General features: G+C 50.9%; 1 protein-coding gene across 1 annotated transcript; it reads right to left on the reverse strand.

Moving 5' to 3' along the window:
- Nucleotides 1–1219: 1219 nt before the first annotated feature.
- Nucleotides 1220–3999, reverse strand: LOC107115544 (leucine-rich repeat neuronal protein 1-like). Its single transcript, XM_015417277.1, has one exon. It carries the CDS (start codon nt 3886–3888, stop codon nt 1378–1380), a length of 2511 nt encoding a protein of 836 aa, XP_015272763.1. The 5' UTR covers nt 3889–3999; the 3' UTR covers nt 1220–1377.
- Between the last annotated feature and the right edge of the window lie 8500 nt (nt 4000–12499).

The following is a 12499-nucleotide window of genomic DNA, read 5'->3' on the forward strand; positions in this document are numbered from 1 at the left end:
CTGGAGGGTGAGCAACAGGGCAGAGAGGCCGAGGCCTTCCCCTGATGTTGCCTCCTGGCTCTGGGATTCAGAGGCTTAGTGCCTCTGAATGTGGAGGCTCCCCTCAGTCACCATGGCTAGTAGTCACTGATAGACTCATCCTCCATGAATCTATCTCATCCCCTTTTATAGCTGCTTATTCCTGTAGCCATCATTCTATCCTCTAGCAGCAAATCCCACATTTGAATCACATCTTTAATTGGCTGCAACTTGATGGGACTTCTCTCTCACACACAGGGGTCATTTCCTGCAGGAGCGCACAGGAGCGGAGCTCCGGCAGTAAAGAGCCCAGGGGGCGGGCACATGCAACTAGCCCCACCCCCTGCTCCCAGCAGCCCTCAGTCAGAGCAAGAAGCAGCCAGGTAAGTTGCAGAGCTCCCCCCGGTCCAAAACAGTCCAGTAGCGCCTTTAAGACCAAGTTTTATTCAGGTACAAGCTCTCCCTCCTGTGTGAGGACAGATCTGCACGTTCCTCACCCCCCCAATAGCTAGGAATCCAAAACAATCCAGTGGAGCCTGAGCGGTGGGTGTTGCCTTCTGACACACTTCCGGTGATGTCAGGGGGTGTGGCATATGCAAACAAGTTATGCTAATGAGTTATGCTAATGAGCTCCTGCACCTCTTTTTCTACGAAATGACCCCTGCTCACACACACACACACTCACACACACACAAGATGAAGATGTTAGTCTGTCTATAGCAGTAGAAAAGAGCAAGAGTCCAGTAGCCCCTTAAAGACATACAAAATTAGTGGCAGGGGAAGAGCTTTCATGAGTCACTGCAAAGGAACTTGGCCAGCTACTTCTCAAATGACCACTAGAGGGAAGTATCTCTGCCTCTTTGGCTTGCTTGTTTGTTTTGGATAAGTACTGTGTGTTCACTCTGAGGTAAAATGGATTCATTCCATTACTCTGTGAGGCAGTCCCCCCCCCCCCCCCCCCCCCGTGCCTGTTTCCACACTCCATCCCCAAGGAATACATCCAAACACTCTCAGAGTTCTCCAACTCAACAACTTTATTCAAAACTTTTTGTTTTTGTTTTCCTGCCCCCCAGGGGCTACACTGTCCCAGGGGCCCTGTCATCCACCTGATACTCCCCTCCCGATTTGGCTACAACTACACAGTGAGGCCTTGGCTAAAAACACCCCCCCCAATACAGGTGCTCTCTATATGGTGGTGCGCATGGATGTGCAAGGGGGTATGGTGGGAGGCAAGGACATGGTTTGGGAAGACTCTGGAAGCCCCACTCCTATACCCTAAAATCTGTGGGGAGGGGGGAGGTTTCCTGCCAGTGGCCGGAGTCAGAGGCGTTGTGGGCCTGCCCATCTCATATATCTTGTTCATGGCTGTTGCCATAGATACGTCTTGGATGTATCAATCTGACTAGCCGAGGGCGACAGCAGAAGAGAGTGTCCTACGGTGATGGGAGGCAGAGGCAGAGGTGTGGGCGGAGCCAGTTGCGAAAGCGGCGCCATCGGCGTAGGCGGGTCTCCCTCAGCGTCCCACAAGCTGATCAGCGGTGGATAGACCTCGTTGAGTGGAATGGCGGCTGCGTGCTGCATGTACTTCTTCAGAGAATGGCGGCATCCTTTTTCCTTGAGCCGCCGCGAGGCGTAGAGAAGCAGAAGCACTGCGCTCAGGGCCGCTAACAAGGAGCCGGTGACGGCGGCCAGGGCTGCCCCGCCAGCCCACCCGCCCATCAGTTCCACGGAAAGCGACGCTTCCTTGGTGGTGACGTTGAGGCAAGAGTGCTGCATGCGAGGCAGGTGTGGAAGGGGCGGAGTAAAGGTGGAGATGGTCGAGGGGTCCGTAGGAGGTGCAGAGGAGCCTTTGGAAGTTGCTAAGGAAAGCATAGCTGCTAGGTGACTTCTGGGAGGTGTCGAAGACCCTTTGGGGGCTGCCAGCGACCCCAGAGAAGCACCTGTGGTTGCTAAGACTGTTTCGAAAGAACTCGTGGAAGATAATGAAGAGCCTGTGGAGATGGTTAAGGATGGGGGAACATCGGTGTAACCACCCATCTCTGAAGCCTTGGGGATGGAAGACATGACGGTGAGGCAAATCTCATAACGGGTGGCAGGCTGCAAGTGTGTGAGGTTGAATTCCCGGATACCCACCGGAACCCGTGCTGTGTAGCTCAAGTGGGGGTTATGGATGCGCATGGTCGCCGAGGACCACAGAGAAGGAGGAGGTGGCTGGGCAGTCACTGACCCGCCACCCCTCTCATTTCCCTGCCCATCTGAGAAGGATGTCGACCACTCCACCACCACAAAATGTGACTGTACCTTCTTAGCAAGGACCAGCAGCCTGGCGGGGGTGACGGGTCTTTCACTGATCACAGCCACGGCCACGGTCTGGCTGGTGGAGCCCAGTACATTCCATGCCACACAAGTGTAGATTCCGGAGTCTCCTGGGCTGATCGAGGTTATCTCTAGGGTTCCCCCTACCCTCAGGTGCAGCTTCCCTGTCCCTGTGGTTACTTTTTCCCCAGATGGTGCTATCCAGTGGAGCTGTGCTGGTGGTTCTGAGCTGACCTGGCAATCCAAAGCTACTGTCGAGCCCGAGGGTACCTCCAGCTGCTCCGGGAGGCCCTTGGAGGATATGTCCGGCAAGCAAGCTCCTACCATGCCATTTTTCAGGGCTTCCTGGAGTTGTTGCCCGGCAGCTATTGCAGGTGAGCTGCAGAGAGTACTTTGGGACTCAATCAACCGAATGGCCCCCGTGGCTAACGGTTGCCAAGCCTCTGGGCAATCGCAGCGCAGTGGGTTCCCGTAAAAACTGAGCTCAGCCAAGGCGGGCAAGTCATCTGTCACCCCTAGCGGGAGGAGACTGAGGGCTGTATTGCTAGCAAGCAAAGTGCGAAGAGCAGGCACCTCCTGGAATGCACCAGGATGCAAGTAGGACAGACGTGGGTTGTTGCACAGTTCGAGCTTGGCCAGCTCTGGAAGGTTCTCAAAAGCACCTTTGTGAATGCCTGTCAGTTCCTCCATGCCATTGAGGCTTAGTTCCTCCAGGTGTAGCATGTCCTGGAAGTCCCCTGCCTGCACCTCCGCGATAGGGTTCTTGTTGAGATCCAGGAACTTCAAGAGAGGCAGACCTTTCAGGGCCCCAGTGGGGACATGTGTCAGGTGGTTATCAAAGAAGGACAAACTCTCCAGGTAGTCCAGCCCTTGGAAAGCATCTGAGGGGATCTCCCTTAGCTCCATCCCAGCCAAGACGAGGCTGTGAAGCCGTCCCAGTGGGCGGAAGCTACCGGCTTGTAGTTGGGAGATGGGGTTCTCTCCAATCATCAGGATCTCCAAGTTGGGGAGCGAGAGGAACCAGCGGTGGTCGATGGCACGGAGACGATTGGCGTTGAGGTGCAGCCGGAGCAGACTGGTCAAGCCGGCAAACGCCAGGGGCTCAATGGAGGAGATGCGGTTGTGGTTTATGTACAGTTCCTCGAGAGAGGCCAGGTCACTCAAGCAGTGGTCAGGCAGCTCCTCCACCTGGTTTTCCTCCAAGTAAAGAGTAATGAGGCGGGAGAGGTTCGCCAACCCGGCGTCACTAATCCTGGAGAAGTGGTTCTGTGACAGGTCGAGCTCCGTCAGGTTGGACAGGTGCTGAAGCTCCCCATTGACTTTGGATATCTTGTTGCTCTGCAGCAGAAGAACTTGCGTGTCCGAGGAGAGATTGCTGGGCACGTGAGTCAGCAGCAGGTCATTGCAATCCACCGTGCGGGCCTCGTGGTAGACTGACTGGGGGGTGAACCATGGACGAGTCTCACAGACACATTGCGGGGGACAGGTGTGAGTGCCAGACAGTGACCCCTGCATTAACAGCACCAACAGTACACGGAGTGGGAAGCAGGACATCGTGCTGTCCCCCGATGAGTCCCTTTGACCACCCAGAGACTGGGGTGTAGCTTAGGGAGGGAAAGGACAATCTTGATCTGCAGGATATGGATCTAGAGGAGCCCACGGAGCAAGGACATCCCTAGAGGAGAAAAGAGAGAAGGCATTAGACAGGTAGGCAAAGAGAGGGATCTGTACAAGGTTTTGACATGTCCAGAGATTCCATGCGCGAGCATGGACTCTGAAACAGAATTTGGCAAAATAAGTCTACAGGCTATCTGGGGGACATATTTATAACAGTTTCTCCGTAGCTGTTGCGACCCCTGATACAGTGCAGTGATAATGGAGGTTCAACATGGTAGATTTCCTTGCTTTTTCCATGTCCCAGTCCCTCATGGTGGCCGTCTCCCTGATGCCACTAGGAGCTTTTTCATTTTTTAAAATCAGTAATTGACATATTGTTATGATGTTATAGCAATCGGCCCATCAGGTTGTTACTGCCTTTACTCTCAGGTAGCCCCAATAGCAGGGGCACCCCACTTTCTAACCTGAACCAGAGACCTACAAAACTCAGGCTCTGGAAACTGGGTCTCCATTTTCAGGTGACAACAAAGCAACCCTCAGAGCAAAACTCCAGTCTTCTCCCCCTCCCAGGAAGATATGCATATGAAACCATGGCAGTTCCAACAGGTAAAACATCTGCATTTCTAAAGGCTATTCAGAGGCCATCTGGTGAACAGCCCTCCTGTCTCCAGTACCTCACCCAGCCCTTTTGTGTGGTCCCATGTCCAAGATGAATTCTTTGTCTCAATATTTGTCCTTCCTTGCTCCATCCCTCAGGATACCGAGATAAACCAATCAAACATTCAAATTATTAACAATCCTTCTTGATGCTAATCAGGGACCCATCTCCTATCTTTTGAATATATCTGGGAACCTATTCAACTGCCTTGGCAGAACCATCAACAGACATAAAATCTATTCAGATAGCCCCAGTACAGTCATCCAACACCTGGCTTCTATTGTTAATCCAGAATCTGCCCCCTCTGAGATCTCATTGGTCACATCTAGGCCTTGCCCATCCTGGTGCCATGCACCCATGGTACTCATCATTGACCCAGGTAATCTTTTGTCTTCACCTGAGACAAGGCCCTCAAGACCTCCTATTGGTCTGCATTGTTTTCCATTGTCTATATCCATCCAGGCACATGGCCTCAGACTGTATGTCTGCCCCTGATGCCAACTGGCAATTCACCCCTAAAACTTTGGTTTGGGCCATATTCTCATTTCCATGGACCTCTGCACATCTGGATAGGTTGTATCACCCTGTAACTGACCCCTCTATTCGTTATCAATCACCTCTGCTTTCTTATTTCTGTGTTGTGTGTGTGTGAATGCTTGATTATATTTAGTAAAGAAATCATTATTTTAGCTACTGTGTGTCTATTCCTGGGTTCTTGGGAATTCTGACTCCAGTATACACAGGTCCTGATCCATGCTATATGCCTAATGCCATTTTATATTCATAATACCCCAAGCTATTATTAAGAAATAAGGCAATTTGGCTAACAAGGTTCCCTGAATTCCCAGTTTGCATTAACAAGGTAAGCTTCTAGCCCCTTTGCTTATTGAGATATAAGGGTCAACACAAACATTTTGTAAAAATGAAATGACAAGAATTCTGAGAACCTGACAGATAGATTGTTATAATGTTATAATGCTATAACTTATGGAATTTAAAGCAAAATGCTCTTTGGTGTAGGGACGGTTACTGCAGGGAACTGGGGCAGGGGAAATGATACCAGTTTGGACACAGCTGGAAAGATCCAGACTTTCCCGTACACGTAAGTGCCACCTTGGTTTTCTGCAATCTTCCCTAAAACATTGCAGGAAAGCAGCTCTGGGAAAGATGGCAGGAAAGATGGGAGAGACCCCAGGACGCATGTAAACGCCATGATGATGGATGGAAGTAGGAAATAAAACCCGCTTCCCCAAGAGCATCCAAGTCATGGCAAATAAACGATGTGTGCGTGACATCTCCCTTTCTCTCCCCATTTTCTTAAAAACTGGTTTCTGGACATTGTTGTAGGGGACAATGTGAACCACACCACATCACCGGAAACAGGGATTTGCTAGTGGTCCAAGGGTGGTCCCTGTACTGTTGCGCCTTGTACTGACCTGAATGGCCCCGACTACCCTGATCTTGTCAGATCTCAGAAGCTAAGTTTGAGAGTCAGTTTGGTGTAGTGGATAAGTGTGCCGACTCCAATCTGGGAGAACCGGGTTTGATTCCCCACTCCTCCACTTGCAACTGCTGATGTGACCTTGGGTCAGTCACAAGCTCTGGCACAGCTGTCCTTGAAAAAGAGCAGTTTGTGTCAGAGTTCTCTCAGCCCCACCCGCCTCACAGGGTATCTGTTGTGGGGAGGGGAAGGGAAAGGAGTTTGTAAGCCGCTCTGAGACTCCAAGTGAAGGGCGGGGTATAAATCCAATCTCCTCCTCCTCCTCCTAAGCAGGGTCAGCCCTGGCCAGTACTTGGATGGGAGACCACAAAGGAAGTCTAGGGTTGCTATGCAGAGGCAGGCGATGGCAGGCCACCTCTCTTCATCTCCTGCCTTGAAAACCCCCATGAAGAGTTGCCATAAGTCAGCTATGACTTGACGGCACTTTCTGCCACTACTGTTTCACGTGCCTTTCCAATTTCCTGCCCCCCCCCACTGTTCTCTTATGTCTACCCACTATGCACTATACCTATGAAAATCCATTCCTCAAATCTACCCAAGCTCTTACTCTTTCAGATTCATCATGCACTTTGCACCAGAGTGGGATGAGAAAACATGTAATTGTCTGTACAGGACTCCCATAATCCACAGCTCTTGTCTATAGATCCCATCTGATTTGTCTGCAGAAGCCATTTTTAGGGCACTTATCACACACTATAAAATCATTAAATTGGACAAAAAGGCCGTAAGAATGTTACATGATGAAAAGACAGAAAGACAGTTTGCAGAGCCTTTCTCTCCACTGGCTGAGTTGCTGTGATGTCACAGAAGCCTGAAGGTCATCGTTGCCAGCACTCTGGCTTGGGTTTATTGAAATGAGCCCCCTCTCCCAGCAACCGGCTGTCCTCCCATGATGTCACAGAGTGTTGTCGGACCTTCTAACTTGTCAGGGACCTCACCAGTCATTTGCACGGAAGGCAGAAGTTGAATTTCCCCAGGTGTGGATTTCTCCATCACACTGCTGCAGAGCCTGGGAAAAGCTGCACCTTTATCACGTTCTTATTATTTAATGTTAACTCCTGCAGGTATAGAAATTCTATTATGGGTCAAGTTTTAGATAGGGTTCCCAACAGGCCTTATTTCCGTGCTTGTAGCAGTAGTTTGGTTTCCAGGAACCGCCATATGGAGCCTCTCACTGTGCGGCAATAATAATTATCACTTGCTAATAACTGCACATGAAGCTGCTGTTACGGGGACAGGAAGGAAGCTGTTTCAAAGAGATGACCGCCTTATTGTCACCACAGAGATTTCAGGCATAGCAGGCGCTGTGGCCACTTTCAATGAACGAACGTACAATCCGTGTACAGCGTATACTTGTTTTTTATTTATATGTGGACTGAGTAATTCTCATGTTACATTCAAGGCATGGACAGCAGCTGTGGGTGCGATTTAAGCCCCACATTTGGCCACGTACCGGGGTGCCAACCTCCAGTGGGGCCTGGCAGTACTGCTGATCTGCAATGCCCCTTCCCAACAGCACCCAAGCTGAGGAATCCGTTGTTCTGGAGACAATGGCTGTTTTGGAGGGTGCTAAGCAGTGCCAGTTTGGTGTAGTGGTTAAGTGCGCGGACTCTAATCTGGGAGAACCGGGTTTGATTCCCCACTCCTCCACTTGCACCTGGCTGGATGACCTTGGGCAAGCCATAGCTCTGACAAGAGCTGTCCTTGAAAAAGAGCAGTTTCTGTCAAGAGCTTTCTCAGCCCCGCCTACCTCACAGGGTATCTGTGGTGGGGAGGGGAAGGGAGTTTGTAAGCCGCTTTGAGACACCTTTGGGTAGTGAAGGGTGGGGTATAAATCCAATCTCTTCTCTCCTTCTTCTTCCCTCGAAGCCGTGGAGTCTTGTGAGCAAAAATTCTACTTTGTGAGCGACTGGCGTTAAAGTTGTGAGCGAGCGATTCGGCTGCGGCATAACTTAGTTTGCCCTGGAGCCATCCTTTCTGAGCTAAGGCAAAAAATGTGTGATCTGGAGGCTAAAAAACTGTGAGCTAGCTCACACTAACTCAGCTTAGAGGGAACACTAAGGTCTCCAGGTGGTGGCGGCTAGAGATCCCCCAGAATTACAACTGCTCTTCAGGTGACGGAGATCAGAACCCCTGGAGAAAATGGCTGCTTTGGAAGGTGGTTTCCATGGCACTAGAGGCAACGGATGTGCCTCTCCACCCCAAACAGTGTTCCCTCTAAGCTGCGCATGTGAGTGGCCACTCGTCAATCCAGGAAGCTCTGCTCTGCAGCCATCTGGATCCGCGCAGGGTCTCGCGCTGCCCATTTCCCATTTTAAGATAATGGCGGATCTATTCTGCTCAGGATGTGAACTGCTCTGCTCAGTAGGGGGAAAACTAGAGTGAACATTGTCCCCAAACCCCACATTCCACAGGCTCCACCTCCCAAATCTCCTGTTATTTCCCAACCCAGGGCCGGCAATTCTAGAGGGTGACTCCATGGCATTATAACCTGGCTGACATCCCTCTCCTCTCCAGGAGGAAGCCACCAAATCTCCGGGATGTTTCCAGCCTAGAGGCTGGCAACCATACCAGAGGTTCCCTCTAAGCTGTGTTAGTGTGAGCTAGCGCACAGTTTTTTAGCCTACAGCTCACACATTTTTGTCCTAGCTCAGGAAGGAGGGCTTCAGAGCAAACTCATTTATGCCGCGGCCAAATCGCTCGCTCGCAACGTTAATGCCGGTAGTTCACCAAGTAGAATTTTTGCTCACAAGACTCCACAGCTTAGAGGGAGCATGCAGCTACGGGTCTCCAATGTCATTTGTAAAATGAACGCATGTTTGGTTCTTTCTTACAAACAGATGTATGGACATACGTGCAGGATGTACATGTGTTCAGTATAACATGCGAACAAGGCTGCAGATGAAGGGGGGAAGATGTGGGGTGAGATGTGAGGAGCAGTAGAAGCGACAGCAGCAGCGGCGGTGACAGTGGAAATGGCGGCGATGGAGTGGCGTAGCGGTGTAGCGAAGGCAAGCGGAGCGATGGAGGTGGAGACAGAGGTGGAGCCACAGAAGGACGTGGTGACGTGACGCAAGCGCAGCGGAGCCGTACGGACGTTAGCTGGGCTGTAAGTCGATACGACCCACATACCAGACGGGCCCGCCGAAAGAAAGAAAGAAGAAGCCGCCGGACCGGATGACCACACCAGGAACCGAGCACTGACACCCGAAAGACTGCCCGGGGAGAACAACCAAGAAAAAACAGCGAGCCCTGCCACCTGGGTGCCGGTAGGCAGCCCCAACCCCGTAGACATGTGGCCTTAGCTAGGGATAAATTCGGAACTTGTAAGCCGCTCAGAGACCCTTCGGGGTTGGAGCGGGGTAGAAATTGAAGATATAAATAAATAAATAAATACATACATACATACATAAATACATAAATAAATAAATATGGCTGCATGGCTTTTGGGTCGCTCACATTGTGGGGAAAAGCACAAAAGGTGAGGTTGACCCCATTTTTTTGGGTCTCTACTTTTGCAAATTAATGTCTTTAAAAATCCTACACAGGGTGGCAAAGATGGTCTTTCCTCTCCCCTTTTTATCCTCACCGTCAATTAGAGTAAGGGTCCCCAACGTGGTGCCCGTGGGCGCCATGCAGCCTTGCTAAGAGTTTTTAGAAAATGGGTTCGGATTTTGCCCAGCAAGGCTTCTGATTGGCTGTGCAGATTAAAACAACAGCAGCAGCAGCAACTGCAACAACATTGTTTTGGCAGCAGCTGTCACCACAACACCTTCACTGCATGTCTGAAGGTGAGCTGTGTGTAAACAAGGAAATATTTCCCCACAGTATGCTCATTTAAAAAGGTTCCCTGTCAAGCGGAGCTTCCGCCTGAAATGAAGAGTTACTATTAGAGATATGCATAACTCCACTGACTGACATTTTGTGGTCGGCCCCGCCTCCCATGGCATCCATTTTGTGGTTGCACCCCCCTCCGAGTCAGGATTCCAAAGGTGCCTGCAGGCTTGAAGAGGCCGAGGGCCCCTGGATCATAGCAAAGCCCTGTTCACAAGTTAATACTGAATGCGATGTCTTGCAGGAACGTGCATACAGCTCTGTATAAGACCCGATGCATGAACACTTTACATTATGGATGGTGGCTACAAGCATGGACGGCTTCAAGAGGGAATTAGATAAGCATATGGAGCAGAGGTCCATCAGTGGCTATTAGCCACAAGGTATAGATAGGGGCTCTGGGGCAAGTGATGCTCTGTCTTCTTGGTGCTTGGGGGGGGGTCAACAGTAAGAGGGCTTCTAATGTCCTGGCCCCACTGCTGGACCTCCTGATGGCACTGGTATTTCTGGCCACTGTGTGACCCAGGCTGGATGGGCCTTTGGCCTGATCCAACATTGGCGTCTCTTGTGTTCTTATGCCAGCCTCCGGGTGGGACCTGGGGATTCCCTGGAATTACAGCGCTTCTCCACGCTACAGAGCTCAGTTCCCCTGGAGAAAATGGCTGCTTTGGAGGGGGGACTCTATGGCATTGCACTGCACAGAGGTCCTTGTCCTCCCCAGGCTCCGCCCCCAAATCTCCAGTTGTTCCCCAGCCCGGATCTGGCAACCTGTTAAGTCGCTCGCTTAACAAGGTAGTCGGAGAGTGATTCAGCAAGAGCACAACTTTATTCTTCCACTCGAACACAACTCCAACACGGATCAACATCTGATAGCCAGAACAGCTTTTACACTGCAGCTGTCCCGCTTTTAAACATTCCCGGCTAATATAGCCACACCCACTGTACACTTATCAACCTATGAGGTTGCCAAGATAATGTCCAATCGCATTCGTTCCCGCTCAGGGAGCTTGCTTGAAGTGATTGGCTTGTTACTTCCTGGGCTAGCAATTCTATGGGATGGATTTGGATCCTAGCCCAGGACGAAGCTCAACATTACATTTCAGTTAGATGTTTCACAACATTGCATTCCAGGCAGCCTTGAATACATTACACAACCCTACCCCCCATCCCCCGCTGGTGGCCAGAGAGGGGACCTGGCAACCCTACGTTAAATCCAGGGCCCAGTCCCGGGTTGAACGAGGGGTTTAAATTCAGCCATATGTGCATCGAATGTCATATAGAAAATTACCCAGTGACCTTGCCAAAGGACATGTGTACACTGTATGCAGATTGCTCACGTGTTCTCTATATAACCTGTGAACAGGCCCAAGGGACCAGTCGAAGGTCACCTGGCATGCGATTTGCTGCAGGGTAGGGATTCACACACAGGTCTCCCCCATCTTGGTCTGAGTCTCTAACCCCAAGGTCTCTAATTTTGTTGAGGCTGGGGGGAGGGTACTGAACTCAATTCAATTCAAAACCTTTATTGGCATGGATCAGAATCATAAACAGTCACCCGGGGTACCGAACTCCAGGGAGGGGAATTCCCAGAGATCTGAGGGTGGAGTTTGCGGGAGGGGAGGGACCTCGGTGGGGCAGCCATTTTCTCTAGGGGAACTACTGGTCTGGAGACTGGTAGTAATTCCAGATCTCCAGGCCCCACCTGGAGGTTGGCGACCCTGCATAGGACAGTGCTTCCCAAAATGCCAGTTTTGCTGTAGTGGTTAAGAGTGTGGAGTCTAATCTGGGAGAACTGGGTTTGGTTCCCCACTCCTCCACATGCAGCTGCTGGTGTGACCTTGGGTCAGTCACAAGTTCTCTCAGAGCTGTTCTCTCACAAACAGTTCTCAAAAGAGCTCTCTCAGTCCCACCTACCTCACAGGGTGCCTGTTGTGGGAAGGGGAAGGGAAAGGGATCTTCGGGTAGTAAAGGGCGGGGTATAAATTCAATCTCTTCTCTTCTGCTGGGACAAAGAATTCTGCAGGGAGGCATCTTCCTTCTTTACTGAAGCATTGGGATCCGTACATTAAACCCTTTTGAGAGCCAGTGTAGTGGAGCGGTTAAGAGTGTCAGACTAGTTATCTGGAAGATCTTTAGCCTCCGGCTCACACGTTTTTTGTCTTCCCTCAGGAAGGGACGGCTCCGGGGCAAACTAATTTATGCAGCAGCCAAATGGCTTGCTCACAACTTTAATGCCAGCCGCTCACAAAGTAGAATTTTTGCTCACAAGACTCCACAGTTTAGAGGGAGCATTGGTCCTCACTGGGAAGAAAGGCAGGGTACAAATGAAACCAATCAATCAATCAAACCTGAGTTGGTATCCTAAGGGGACCATCACCAAGGGTGAAGCGCATCTACCAGATTTCCCAAGGGCTCCTACTGGGGGGAGATGATTTGGTGCATCCATTCCTTCTGTTGGAGGCGTGAGGGGGAGATTAGGTCTGTCCACTATGAATTGGGGAATTCCTTGAGATTTGGGGAGGGTGGTTGGAGCCAGAGAGGGCAGAGTTTGAGCA

The sequence above is a fragment of the Gekko japonicus genome, unplaced genomic scaffold (assembly GCF_001447785.1).
Source record: "Gekko japonicus isolate JY-2015 unplaced genomic scaffold, Gekko_japonicus_V1.1 scaffold1748, whole genome shotgun sequence".
NCBI classification, from domain to species: domain Eukaryota; kingdom Metazoa; phylum Chordata; class Lepidosauria; order Squamata; family Gekkonidae; genus Gekko; species Gekko japonicus.